This window comes from Alligator sinensis, unplaced genomic scaffold, assembly GCF_000455745.1.
Source record: "Alligator sinensis unplaced genomic scaffold, ASM45574v1 scaffold169_1, whole genome shotgun sequence".
Taxonomy (NCBI): domain Eukaryota; kingdom Metazoa; phylum Chordata; order Crocodylia; family Alligatoridae; genus Alligator; species Alligator sinensis.
In genome coordinates this window covers 2,125,754-2,140,883 of record NW_005841924.1, presented here as the reverse complement: position 1 = coordinate 2,140,883, position 15,130 = coordinate 2,125,754, and the positions used below count along the sequence as shown (strand labels likewise).

Here is a 15,130-nt window from a genome sequence, read left to right as displayed (position 1 = left end):
GCTAAATGAGACGGGAGCAGCTCAACAAATCAAAACAGACTGAACAAAAGAAGTTGCCTAAGTAGAAGGAGGAAAGTGAAAAACTATTTGCTGACTGCTAATAAATCTCATCAATTTTGATTAATAGTAACTTATGTTTCTTAAGTAATTATTCCACAGAATGCACCAAGAAGAAATCAGTTAACACCCACAGAATGTTCAATAAGAGTTATGCAGCTTAATCTCACTGTGCATCATTAGGGGATCAAGCCTCATACAAATTTTGCGTAGTCTATCCAATTACAATAGCCTACCTGAGAAAGAGAAGCAGAATTCTCCCTCTTCACTGGTCCTCCCACACCTACATAATAAATATGAAACAGCTGAAATAGTGGAACATTTGAACATTCAGAATGGCATGCAAGATGGATGCACCGGGTGTCTGTGAAAGATGTGCTGCTGAAGAACAGCATTTTCAGAAGTTTTACTACCCTAGCACTGATTCCCTTCAAAAGCATCAAACGTAATTTTCCAGTTCTTGTGTTTTGTCCTGTTTCACTTTTCACCTCATCTCCAAGTTCTTCCCTCACTTTTTTCAAGTTCTAATTTCTTAATGTCTGATGTAGGAAATCATAGCGATTGCAAGCACTACTAAATGGTATACCTGTTTACACTTACAGACTACTGATATACTTGTACCTAATCCAGGCAGGTCTTCAATAATTTCCACAAAGTTCAAAGGGAAGATTCCAGATGCACCTTTCAGCTCTCCTTTGGCCCATTCTTCATTTACATATTCTTTAAGAATTATTATTTCACCTTCCACAAAACTTAGCTCATCTTTTTGATCTCCAATATATTCAAATCGTGCAATACACCTTGGCCCCCTGCACAAATACAGATAGTTTTTTGTACATATTTACTTTAGTATTTTGCATATTGCACCACACTTCCTGATTAAGCACTAAGAACATGTTACATAGGATTTTGCCAAAATTTTTGAAAATGAGTACCAAATGTTTGCAGTGAGGCAGACCACAATAAACAAATGCTGCCCTTAAAAGGGTCTGAACAATCCTTGGGTGCGTACTCATGTACTAACTTTCTGACAGTTTAACTTTTTTTAAGCCAACTTAACTGTCAGAGCATACACGTGTATGTGGAGTAGAGTCGGCTTAAATGCAGCACAAGATAATGCACCTCCAAAGTGTATTATCTTGAGTTACATTAGTTAAGTTGACTTAGCTCACAAGATGACTGCCACTGTATCAAGGAGCTGATTGTGTGTATACTCCGACATGGCTTAAGTCGGTTTAGTTAAGTTGCTTTATTTTAAGTCAGCTTAGTATGTGTGTACGAACCCTTGAGACCAGCTACATTATTCATACCACACCTCCAAATGAGCAAGGGGGTAGAATGGTGATGCAGAGGGACTTTTCCATCTCATTAGGTTTGCATAGCTGAAATCTGGTTCACTAAAGTATTTCAAAGACAAAAATAATTAAAAAACATTCAAGTAACGCTTTTCTCCAACTACAGCTGTGTGAAACCTGACTGACAGACTTTTAAAAATATTTTTTTTAGTTGGACAGTAATGTAGTCCATCTCCAGTGGGGGGTAAAATTGGAAATGGCTGCAATCAAATTTTTTTTTAGGCTGTTTGATAGTTAAGGCATTGTGAAATCCCACTAGCAAGCAATTTCTTCCCTCCAGAAAAAAAATCACCAAGCCTCTCCAGCTTTCCCCGCAGGAAGCACACCCCAGGGTAAGTGGTGCAGCTGCAGCCCCTGGCAGCCCGGTGCCAGGCTGTGCTGTCCCCTGTAGCTGCCTCGGAGGGGAAAAGTGTGCAGGGCTTTAGCCAATTTTCAGAGACCCTCAAGTACCATGCTGGTCTTTGGCCACGGGCTGTAGACTTAAATGGATGTGCTCAACTTTACTTCCATGAGTACCCTCCTGGTTGTAAAGTTAAGAAACATGCCTATTTTTGCAGGGTTGGGGCCATATTCAAACGTGTTTAACGGAGCTTATTAGGAGAAACCCATGTAATTATAACATATCATATATCATTTTATATATTTTAGGATTATATGGGTGAATGCTACCTGGGGTTCTCCTATATATATACACACACATATATACCTACACATATATATTACACACACGCTTCCCATGTTATGAAACTAGTGCTAAGTCATTGATTTTTTTTGTTTAGTGTTTAATTTTGTTTTGTTCACTTGGACAAAAGTCTTCAAATATAAAAAACGTTATCTATTATTATACTAAACATGAGTAAAGAAGGGCCAAATATAGGAGGTGGGGGGTGTATTACAACTCAGACCAATTACATTGATGTATTAAAGCCTTCTGTATACCACTTTCAGGCCTAATCAAGTGTACTGGTGGGGTTCTGGGTATACACAGCCTCTAACCATCAAGCCATAAAAGTAGCTAATAACAATATCCCTCAAAAGAATTCCATGTGTCCTAGCAGTACCTAAACCTGCGGAGTGAACTTTCATCTTTAGCTTTTTACAGTAGTTTGGGTTTGATGAAATATGAAGGAAAATGGATCCTGCCTTCTTCAAATATTCCAAGTTTGAGAAAATTCAACAACAAAAAGTGCATTTTTTCTGTTAAAGTTTAATTATGATTTAACCCTGCTGCCTCTGTAAATCTGAAATCAATGTCATTGTACTGCCTACTTGATTTTCATATGTTAAGATAGAGAGGTTAATAAAGTGCGTCCAACTCACTTAATACAGACTGATGAAAATGAGATTTTTCTCTTGTTGGCTTCCTCTGGAACATCCACCTAGTAATAAGGCAATGTCAAAAAATGAATTTAAAAAAAATCTATGGATCTTAAAAATGACAGTGGCACAAGCTTACTAATTCAACTTCAGTGTTAGGATATTCTCTATTCAAATTAGTCAAGTTACTGTGCCAACTATAGCGTCCACCTGGTGCTATGTACTCTCTGCAGCATTCTGAACCATGACTATTTGTACACGGTTTGTTGTGGTACATCCATTTGATTCTGTGATGCCAATGACCCATCATCATTGCTATTCAGTGTCATGGAAACAAACAGCCACATTTCATATTTTAGATTACTAACAGCCTGTTGTAATAGCAAGTTTTCTTTGTTGTATGCTTGACTGACAGAAAATGGGCCTGGATTCTATTGCATGCTGTTGCCTTTGGCTCCAGACTCATAACTGATATTGTAGGCTATTATCTGCTAGCACAATTCACAATAGAAAAGATTATTGTTTAGACATATCCTATCTGGGCTCTGATAATCCAGATTTTGCCATCTGTATCCAAACAAACAAATAAATCTCAAATTGTACTTCAGTCTCAAATTGCACATGCAAAGCCAGAATATAAAGAAAGATTAGGTATGAAAAATGTCTTTTAGCCAATTTGTTGCTGTATGTGATGCGTCAGCCATGGAGAACCTACGTAAATGTTTTTGTTTGAATTAAAAAAAAAATATAATCATAACTAGCTTATGATGTTGCATCGTATGCGATTCACTGCAACTATGTTTTTGTCATGATATTGCTGTGGGGATTATGCATACATTTTGTGGTTTAGAGAATTCAGTTGTGGCTCTAGCTCTGCTACTACTCACTGGGTGTTTCTACACATGCAATGAATGCACACAAATAAACTCTGGATTTTTTTTGCTCCTGGGCATACTGGAGCATATTGCTCCATAGTTTTTTTGTGCATAGCACATGGAGCCCGGTCAGACCAGCCCAGGCTGGCAGGGAACTTAGTGGGGTCAGCATGCCAACCCAGGGCTGCTCCAACGGAGCTCCATGTGCTATGGAGGGGCTGGCTGAGGCATGAGGGTGATTCAGCGTGGGGCTGCCTGTTGGCTAGCCCCATGCTGAGGCACCGTGTGCCCCAGCCCCCCGGGGCAGCATCTACATGTGTGCTGCTGCACATGAAAAAACTCTGCAGCAGGTTAGGACTTATATCTACAAGTCCTAACCTGCTACAGAGTTTTAGTTTTGTGTGCCCTAATAGGAGTGCACGTGTAGATGCTGAGATGTTTACTATGCAGTTAATAAGCAACTGCACAGTAAATGCTTTGCCTAGACATGCCCCTTATGTACCTGATCTAATTCCCATAAAAGTTAATGCAAGTCTTTTCACTGGACTCCCATGGAAAATGGACTGGGCCATGCTTGGGGAAAATACCCACCCAACAAGGGCATAATGACAATTCATAGAATCATAGAAGTAGGGTTGGAAGGGACCTTTGTAGATCTTCAAGTCCGACCCCCTGCCTGGGCAGGAGGAAAACTGGGCTCAAATGACCCCAGCCAGGTAGGCATCAAGCCTCTTCTTAAAGACCCCCAGGGTAGGAGCCAGCACCACTTCCCTTGGAAATTGGTTCCAGATCCTAGCTGCCCTTACTGTGAAGTAGTTCTTATGGATGTCTAATCTAAACCTACTCTCCAACAACTTGTGGCCGTTATTCCTTGTTATCCTGGGGGGCACTAGGGGAAACAAGGTCTCCACCAAACCCTTCTGGTCTTCCCTAGTGAGTTTATAGATGGTCACCAGGTCCCCCCTCAGCCTTCTCTTGTGGAGGCTGAATAGGTTCAGGTCCCGTAGCCTCTCATTGTAGGGTCTGCCCTGCTGTCCCCGGATCACGCAGGTGGCCCTCCTCTGGACCCTCTCAGTGTTGTCCACATCCCTCTTGAAGTGGGGTGCCCAGAACTGGACACAGTACTCCAGCTGTGGCCTGACCAGTGTCACATAGAAGGGGAGGATCACCTCCTTGGCTCTACTCAAGATGCACCTGTGGATGCACGATAAGTTCCGGTTAGCCCTCCCGACCGTGACCTCGCATTGTCGGCCCATGTTCATCTTGGAGTCAATAATGACTCCAAGATCCCTTTCTGCCTCCGTGCTCTCAAGAAGGGAGTTTCCCATCTTATTAGTGTGCTGCTGGTTACTACTGCCCAAGTGCAGCACCCTGCACTTGTCCGTATTGAAACGCATCCTGTTTTTATTAACCCACCCCTGCCACCTATTCAGGTCTTGCTGCAGTCTTTCCCTCCCTACTAGCGTGCCCACCTCACCCCAAATTCATTACTTTAAGTTCCAGTAATACTAAGTATTACTAGTGGAGGGCCAATCATGCTGAGATCCAGTAATGAGACCGAAACACAACAGACCTTTGATCTGGACTAAATTACTGATCCTGTTTCTTGGTTTTCTATAAAATACTCTCTTCCTCACTGGCTTGTCGTTTTAATTTCCAAACAGTGAAGAAAATTTTAGTATTACAACGTACCTCACTTTTAAAAATAAAACAACTCAACATTAAACATTATCACAGAAAAAAACAACCTTGAAATTTTGAGTTGGAGTATCTCAAGGACATGCTTCTTTACCCTGGATTAGTTATCTACCCTGGATTAGTTAGGTACTATATCCTAGAGTAATTCTAACAGTTTCTGTATTCTCTCATAAAATAAACCAAATACAGATCTACTGGTTTTGATGAAGCTGTGCCTGTTTGTACCAATGCTGAATTTAGCCCATGTTTTACTCGACTACTCCATATACAGCTTTGTTTTGTAAATTAGCCATCAGTAGAAAGACCTTGTATATTAATTAAGATTTCCTTGGAAGCATGTAGAAGCTGAAGTGTCTCATCTATTTAAGTAAAATATCTAAGCATTTATTCTGTGCATGAGTACACCAGGCAACATCCCACTATTCCAAGCCATTAAATTACTTTTTATTCAGTAATAGTGCTCAAAACCCAATAAACCGTGTCATGAAAATCCACTAAGTCAGAGCACCTATGATAAAGCTCTTGTGATGGGTAAACATCCACCCATTTTTTTTTCTGTAGCTGTAATTTTCAGGCTCTTCTGAGCTTCACTATTCAGACTGAATCTTCAGATGCTCAGAAAACTATGCTTTCTGCCTCCTTTCCATTCCCTCCCTGGGGTACTTCAGGATGACTATAAATTGTACAGATTTATAATGGTCCATTTAGCTGCCTGCTTCATGATGCCACTCTAGGTTTCCTTCTGTTTCAGGTTAATCCTCACATGTCCATTTAGGGCAGTTTCACTTCCTTCAATGATGGGCCATGAGCCCAGTTCAACTTTGGATAGTGGTGTGAGATCTGTTAGCCTACTTGCAGTTTACTGCTGTTGTGTTGCTCTTCCTCTGCAGGGAGCCAGTCCAGGTAAGATGGTTATCTGGATAAGGTCGAGGTTAGAGCATTTCCAAACACTAGCTGTAAACAGAAGCTTATGGAGCAGGTGCACATTGGAGCTGGGCTTAGAAGGTGAATTGCGGAACATATTCTTCATGACATACAAAAGCAAGATACAATTTTTTAACTTAAAGCATTATTTTAAAAGAATTAGTTAATATGATGCAAAAGGTTGTAATAACACTGCTATTTTGGTTTTGATTAGGTTGATTTCAAAGAAACATGAGCTAAACCAAAAGGCACATGTCCACACAACATTTTACACTTGTGTAGGTGAGACCCATTAGGTTCAAATGGCCATTTACAGTGCTTTAACTAAACCAGTTAAAAAAAAATCACACCTTAAGGCCCAAATCAAATCCATCTTTTGCCAGGTAAACAGCATTGAGGCACTTATGCAGATTTTAGATTCTGCTTTCCACAGAAGCTGCATAACTTGCAGAAAAATGCTACCTCCGCACAAACCATTGGTAGCTGTATTATTTCAGGGACTTGCACAGTTACTTGCCTTCCTGGATGGAACATGATTGCAACACAGTGTAAATGACTGAAATAGATCTCAGTGTGCACTGAAGGACAAAGCGAGTTGAGCAGCAAAGATATGTAAAAATGCACATAAGTGGCCTGAAATGCCATTTGAGGTGCCAAACTTTAGCTGTGTCGGTGCTACCTTTCCACCTAAAGTGGAGCTGGCTTTGAGCTGGATTTTCCACATCACCCTGTAGGCAGGACCACTGTTCAAGAAAGCCAGAAAATTTTAAATTCTGTTTTCAGCCCAAACTTACATGCTGGAATAGTGACAGGGCTGAAAACAGAATTTAAAATTTTCTGGCTTTCTTGAACAGTGGTCCTGCCTACAGGGTGACTGAAAGGAAGCAAGCATTGTTTCACAAATTCTTCCCTGGCACTTTTTTTTATTATTACAGAAAAACTTTACTGTGTAGTTGATTTTTCTTTTGGCTATATTTTGGTAACATGTATCCTTTATTTTTCCCCCAAACTGTCTAAAGCATAACCGTTTATCTACCATACAAGTTTTAAAACATACTTCAGTGCTAATAAGCTATGCCAGGGTGTATATCACAGGAGCCTTGAAGTCTACCCAATACACTCAATCAATTTTAATATATACACCTGTTAGGGCTCACTGCTTTATAATAGCTATGAGAAATAATCTTCTCTGTAACAGCAGGGAAGCTCCCATGGGAGTGTCCAGGTGAAAGAGAACTGATTCTGATAATGGCCATGATTCTCTCACTTGACTTGAAATCAGCATGAAAATAGCATCCATAGTACCTAGACTAAACAGATTTCTAATAGCGCACAAACAAATCGATACCTCTGCTGAGCTACTGAAGCAAAATTTATCTGGATACCAAGTGGAATAACATACACAGAAGAGGGTGTTAAATTAGGACTGGAATGTGTAAAAACATTGGAATTCACTATATTTCAGTGAAAAAAGCCAACATACAATCACTTTAACAAAGCTGGCAGGAAATATCCCTGTGCGATTCCCACATTTCCCTCTGTACCACTCCTTATCAATTCTCTCCAGAAGAAAAATGCTGTCTCCAGAATGCAGGTCCAAATCGTCAGCATGCTCTGTAAGACAGCATCATTTTAGTTAGTCGCTGTTGTATACAGGGAGTTTCTTAATAAACTCTTACTAAACTACATACTGTAAGCAGAAATTGTATAGTTATGCAGCTTGCTTGACATGTTAACTTTAACTAAAAACTTAGCCCATGCTAAAACAATGGATGTCAATACCCATGCATTCAGGGGAAGTTCAGATCCAATTTTAGCAACTTGGGCACTGCTATTATATCTCGTTTCAAATTCCTCTGAAAAGTAAAACTCACCCTCATATGTTTAAAAACATTTCCAAACCAAAGAAGAAAAAAGAGGGGGGAAGAAGAGGGGAAGTTGAAAAAAATGTAAACATTAGTCCCACCAAAACGACTGCATGTGGGTTTTTATTATTTCTCTGTACTCACCTGCAGGGAAATCATGGAGCACTATGGCATGAGGAATATTCGTGTCACAAACTGTCAGACTACTGTTTGAACCCTTACAAAAAAAAATAACAACTCATCTCACAAGCAATTGAAAACTGGTGAAAGATATTAACATAGACTATTATTCTATTATTAATTCTGAAATGTGTTAGCCTGGTTTTGGAGACAGTTTCATCATGGTGTAGAAAGCCAAATGTTTAAAAGGTGACCATTATGAAAAAACGAGCCTGACTTCAAATTATATACATCAGAAGAAATGTCACTGAAATCAGTGAAGCAACACTAGCCAAGAAAAGTGAGAGTAGAATTGGCCAATGCATCCCCAGTAGAAAATGCATATCTCATTTCTGGAGTATCTGTTGTACTGGGGGTGGGGGAAGAGTTCCTGACTGCATTAGCAGTTTACATTTTTTGCAGTACAATTCATCATCTGGAAATTGTTGCCACATTGTTCAAATGGTCTCTTTCCTATACCCCTTAAAATCTGCAGGATATTTCTGAGGAAATGAGGAGAACTGTGATCAGAGGGACATAGAGAGACAGAGCTGGGACTCTCATCAAATGCACTTAAGGAGATATATAGCTTGATGAAACCATCAGAGTTGCATCTCTACAGGTACACAGATTAAGCCACAATGGTTACCTTCACCAAATTTCAGAAACACGTTGTAAAAAGCGTTGCCTCCTCAACAGCTCACTGAAATGGCTATGTGCTTTGATATAATGTGGCAAGTATAACTTAGGTGGCCCCAGAGGAAGTAGCAGCATTATGTGCATCAGAGAGAAGGGACCTGTTGTTTTATTCTCCCCCAGGGCTCAGTCTCAGAGTGTCCTCAGCAAGCCTTTGTTTACAAGAAAATGATACTACAAATTATACTAGAATGGTTACTTTATAGGGGAAATAAAATCACAAAAGCTGACTTATTATATGTTGCCCCGGCTGGGCTGTTGGAAGACTGACAATGAGAACTGTTAGATAATTGTTTTGTTTCAATATAGTTTAGCCGAATTGTAAAAATGCATAACATGAACATAGCAACAAAGCTAAAGGATGTGAATTACAATGTATAGATGTATAAGTTTTACATATATAGATTCTAGTTATTGGGGGGTCATCTTATATTCAGGGTTATCTTATAGTTGAGTAAATACAGTATAAAAATGCAATAAATGAGAAATACTTTGATCAAATCTATGTAAGGCTAAAAACTCAAGGTTACCATTATTTCTAATAATGATAGTTCCTAATATTCATTATAAATTTGTGTCCTCAAAAGCACTAAGCACATATAAGAAGGCATAATTCCTGAATGTAAGAGCTTTCCCTTGAAAATGTCTTAATTGCTTGTGCTGATGTGTTATGCACAGTACATTACACAATTAAATTCTTACCTTTTGCCTGCTTTTCAGATGCTCAGTCTAAGAGAGTAATTATCTTCATATAAGACAAGTGAACTTTACCAGTTTCCTTTCCCTTTTGGCACTCAAAGTAATTGCTGTCGGTCTGTTCCACCAGCACAAGTACATCCAAAACAATATTGTTTTGGAAGCAAAGAGATTTAATAAATGGATATTACATTGTTCAGAGTGTAACCTTTATAGCCTAAAGCACTTGATGTTTAACATAATATGTGACTAACGATTTAGTGCATATCTGCAAAGAAAGGGAGGGAAAAATTGCTTTACCTTAGAGGAGAGTTCTCCAGGGTTTCTGGGAATGAAATCCTCCTTGGCAATTGCACGAGGCACAGCCAGCTTCTATAGAAATCAAGGGAAATTATTCAAATCAAATGATTTCTTTTACTACTAAATACCAAAATTAAAAACTATTAATAGGGTGATACACAGTAATATGGAAAGCACCTGCCCTTTTGTTCTTTCTACTTGGGTCACTGGATAAACAATTTAAGAAAAGATTTTCAAAGACAAAGACAGCAGATATATAGGCCTATGGCCTACTGAAGTAACCAAGAATTTAACCCTGACTTAACATTTATGCTTTGAAAATCTCACAAACACACGTCAAAAGTAGCTCTGGTTGTAAAGAGTTAGGAACCAAGACTCCTCTCCCTTATCTCACTGCAGTCCCCGCTCAGTCTAGAGTGACGCTTCCATTCCTTGGAGAAAACAGCACAACCATGCTAAGGGGGCAGCAACAGCCTTTCCCCTCTATGGCAAAGGTCAGTGCACATTCCCAAGGTACAGTTCTCAGAATTTCCTCTTCAGTAATATAGCTGCTCATACCCCACCCTGTGATGCCTCTGTGTCTAAAAAGTTGTGACTAATCCCTAAATAGTTTTCTTGCTGAGCATTAAACAGTTGAGTAAAGTGTATAGAAATCTCTATCACCGCACATACTAGAGCAGGTGTGTCAAACATACAGCCTATGGGCTGGATCTGGCCCATGGGACTGTGGCAGAATGCCATCTTTGTCTCTCCCCAAACTCTGCTATCTGGCAATTGACAAATCTCTGACAATTTGGTTACCAGGGTCACTGCAAAAGGCAGACTCCTCTGCCCCATCTCTTCAGGTAACCCTGAGTTGTAACTTGAGCTGGATACATTCCTGCGGGAGGGGGGAAACCTGCTTCCTCTGCCTACCTGACTGGCATCACATACCTGGGTGAGGGGCGTATGCTCCCTATTGTTCTAAGCAATGCCAACCTGACTGGGAGGGGGCTAGAGACCCTGCCAGTCTACCCAGCAACCAGTGATGCATTTCAAATTGGTTGGTTGGCAGCCAACAGTTGCTGGCCTTCGCTGGATCAGGTAAATGAAGTCATAAGGGCTATATAAGTGAAGGACTGCCCAGGAGCGGGGGCAGTAAACATGATAAACTCAGAGAGAAGGTGGAGCATCTGAAACTTGCTCTCTCTCTTGAATCTCATGATCAATGAACTGCCTGCCTCCAGAGGGAATCTCCACCTGCCTCTGGATGACACTAATGAGTAAGCTACCTGAGATCTAACTAGATATATAGCTTGCAGTAACACAGATGCGTAATCAAAGGCTACCATGCCACTTTGCTCTAAGGGATTTCTCTGATATTGCTCTACACTTTACCCTATTCCAAACCTATTCCTTGTAACCAGTAAAGTTCTCCTTTGTACCTAGCGTGGGAGACTTATTGGGAGAGGGTCTAGATTATGCCTTGGGGTCCTCTTGGTTCAGCTGACTAAGAGAGACCACTATTTGTGCTTCAGACTGAGGGAAGCACCCCAAGTTCTTGTAGTAGGTCAAGTACCCTCAAGGATTAATAGGCCTGTGTTTCCCAGAGGGCACAGGTCCAGGATCAATCCAGATTCTGGGTTGTGGCAGCACTACCCCCAGGCTAGCGGGTGTTCTCCAGGAAGAGGGTTGGCCAGATGTGTGGCGCCCCCAGGGATTTCACTCAGTTGCTTCATTTAGGTACAGCTTGTTACTGAATCAGTAAAATGGGAATTATAATGCTTATCAAACTTTGTTAAGCACTCTGAAACACACAGGTAAAGCATAACGTGTGGCATTATATTATTATGCTAGGTCTAAAATTATTAATGCATATCTCAGAATATTACTGAAGAAAGTCTTATAAATCAGGCATTATACATAAATCACTAGTTCGCCTTTCTTAGTGATTTTGAATTCAAAATTGTAGGTATAGCTAACATAAGTGGCTAGGATACTGGGTACTATCCCTGCTTGGGTAAGCACTTCCATCAGAAACACTCAAGACTATTTTCTGTTCACTGATAATCTGTGTCTTATCCAAAGATAAGTTATTTGGCACAGTTTTAAAAAAGTATTTAAAAAATACGTTAGCAGTACATTTTTAGTGACGGATACACTTTACAGGTAAATAATAAACTTCCTCTATACTTTGTTTTGGATTCCACTGTATTTACATACAAAAGTTGGGTAAATTATCTCAGTTCTCACCATGTATTTATTGTAGAGAGGATGTCCAGGTTTAGGTCGAGGAGGTAATACTGGATCTTGACTCTTTAAGACTTGACTCTTTGACCTTTTAATTCCCAATCCAAATTTTCCTGGTTTTTTAGGGTGTATCATGTCAGATGAGGATCGGCAAAAAGGGTCTTTTTGTGAAGCGGGGGTCTTTGTCCCAGAGAGTTTTGGAGGAAGTGGCCTTCCAGGAATACCTTTAGGTGGAGGAGGTCGAGTTGGTATGATTTTTCCATCTACAGGCCTAGAAATTGGGTTGAACCATCAAAAAAGTACACATTTTAAATAAGCCTCTGCCCCTAACCTTTGAGACAGCTTCAGATACAGAGCATTCAATAGGGAAACCTATTTGACTGAGACATGAGAAACAATATAATTGAATATGGATTATCTGAAGTGCTCTGGAGGCACTTGAAACTTACTTATGATTGGAGGGATTGAATAATACAGGAAATATCCTCATTAGAGCTCCCAGGTGGCTAACCTGTTCTGATTTCAGACAACCATCTGGTTTCCCCAAAGCTTAATAACTGTGTAGAACAGTGATTCTCAGGTTAGCCTGAGACCCTTTCAAGAGTGCTGCTGTGAACTTCCTGAGTTCTTTGCAACAAAAACTGCTCTATTATTTTTCTGTAGTAAAAAAAGAGTGAAAACCAAGACCTGGCATTTTCTACTGGGTGTCTTGAATCTAAAAAGACTAGTAAGAACCACTGGTGCAGGGCTTCAGATAAGCTGTGCTCAGTTAAAGACTTGTTTGAAGCTACCTTGGGTTGAACTTCTTTGGATGAGGAGCTTTACTGGAAGTCCTAGACAGTCTTGCTGATCCAGCCTGAGTCATTTATTGGGATTTAACACATCTGAAACCTCCTGTCAGACCCCAACTAAAGTTATGATTCCACTGTCATTACTTTGAATGATGACATTATTAGATAATGAAATCATATGCCACTTTTCTGGAAACAATGACAGGTTAATATGTGGATATCTCTGCTCTACTATTAAAAACACTGTATTATTATGTGTGTTTCCTCTAGAGTAGGATATTCATTCAAAACAAACAGGTAGTTACTAGTGTGAGTTCTTGAAGGATCAATAAAAATAAGACAGCAATAAAGTCTTAGTAGTCTTTTGGTGTATATTCCTGCTATGTTCAGTGTCAACAACTTGAGAAAAGGACTAATAGTTTATTAATGCACTTGCTATGAGTGTCCTAGTGCTTAGTCCTTAGAGTATGAGCTCCAATTTTACATCTTCCACTCTGAAAAGCAGCCTATTAAAAGGTTAAACTGTATTAAGTTAAAGTTTTCCCTGTTATTTTGAATGTATTTACTGTTTCCTGTTTTTTCCTATCCTTTCTAGGCTTTCCTTATTTTTCCAGGGTTTCCTGGTCCTTTACCTCCTCACCCAGTGCCTCAGAAATCCAACACTTCTAACAGATGTTAATAGCTCTACAACCTTCTACAATTCATACACACACATATCTTTTAAAGAAAGTACATGCGTAAAATATGTGCATGCACACCCAGAGAGGTGAGAGCGATTTTTCCACCCACATTGAGCTTTTCCTTCCTCATGCCTGACTCTCCCCAAAATTAAGCTTTTACATCTGAAACAAGAGCAGAAGTCCCATTTGAAGCGCTCGAAATGTAAACAGAACAGTTTATTCTTTTATGAGGACAGACTAACAGACAGATCACTGGATTATTATTCTTTGCACCTCTTTGATCAACTCAAGCAGAAGGAGAACGGACAGAATTTCTACCTGCTTAGGTCATAACTAAGGAACAGCAGGGACAGGTCACAGGAGCTCAAAAACTAAACATGAGCCAGATGATATAAAAACAGGAACAATAAGTCATTACATCCAATTGCTAGGGTAAACAATGTTCTCAAGACCACTCCCATTGCAGTTACTCCTATAATATAAGGAGATGCACTTAACCTTCAAAACTAAAACAGAACTGTATCATGATAACTTACACTGAGCAAATCTCAGACCCCTAAAATTGTCATTTAGACATTCTCTCACCTGGGGGGCAGCACTGGTGCTGTCCGAGAAGTTCCCCCACAATCTGAATGTTCAAATTCCTAAGGAAAAAAACCCACAAAAATACTATTTCACTTATACAAGGCATAAGAAGTTGTTATTTTAAAATATGTTTTTAAAATTTAAATTACAAAAGCAGAGAACATCAAATCAGAGGACAGGAATATTACAAACAAAAATTATTTAATATAGCACCATTCAAACTAATATTCAATAAGAGTAAGGAGATGAATTCAAGAAAGGGGCAAAAAAAAAAAAAAAAAATGAGATTCTTCAGACTGAGAGAGAAAATATCAATGAGTGGTAGAAGCACCATCACAAGGAGCATTTCAGAAGCCAGTACAAGAAGGAAAATTTTGTATGAGATCAGTTTTTCTCATTGCCTCAAAGCTGGCAAATCTTAGTTCAAATATGAAAAAATTAATGACCCTATACATTTGTTATAGGGATAACAAAATGTGACAATAAACCACTGATAAACCTATGTAAATAATTTGTGCAGGGGCTCACAGAGCACTGGGAGGGCAAAGAGATGCTGGGAGCTTGATACAGAGGGAATTTTTGCTTTTGACTATAATAACATTTTCATGACCTCCCTGAATATTTGTGTAACACTCCATAGGTGACTCACTAGTTGAAAACTCCAGATTAAACTCCTGATTTAAAAAAAAAATCTTTCCAATTTCTGATACTATAATTATTCTGTAAACGAAAACCACTAAAACCCTATATTCCAGGACAATATATTTCCTTTTCCCCAAATATGTCTTCCTGGAGCTTCTAGCACTAAAAAGCACTCCCATTTTTAAAACACAGACCTCTGGCTGGTTAAATTACTCATTATTCCTCAAAGCCAAGGCAGCAGAGCACTCCTTCAGGGAAAGA

The 15,130-nt window shown here is 39.6% G+C and overlaps 1 protein-coding gene across 15 annotated transcripts in view; it reads right to left on the bottom strand.

Moving 5' to 3' along the window:
- The window catches only part of SH3D19 (SH3 domain containing 19), a 144,817-nt gene that overhangs the window by 13,592 nt on the left and 116,095 nt on the right, over positions 1–15,130 (bottom strand). For 14 of the 15 annotated variants that reach the window (XR_003092957.1, XR_003092955.1, XR_003092956.1 and 11 more), the window contains 8 exons: positions 14,228–14,286; positions 12,175–12,442; positions 9,943–10,014; positions 8,236–8,308; positions 7,710–7,840; positions 2,733–2,791; positions 679–866; positions 294–340 (listed from right to left, as the gene is read on the bottom strand). Coding sequence is in view for 6 of the 15 variants with exons in the window: in XM_025198530.1 (XP_025054315.1) it covers positions 294–340; positions 679–866; positions 2,733–2,791; positions 7,710–7,840; positions 8,236–8,308; positions 9,943–10,014; positions 12,175–12,442; positions 14,228–14,286 (897 nt within the window). In the remaining 9 variants the exon portion in view is untranslated. The remainder of the gene's footprint in view (positions 1–293; positions 341–678; positions 867–2,732; positions 2,792–7,709; positions 7,841–8,235; positions 8,309–9,942; positions 10,015–12,174; positions 12,443–14,227; positions 14,287–15,130) is intronic. The other variant, XM_025198535.1, reaches the window with a different exon arrangement.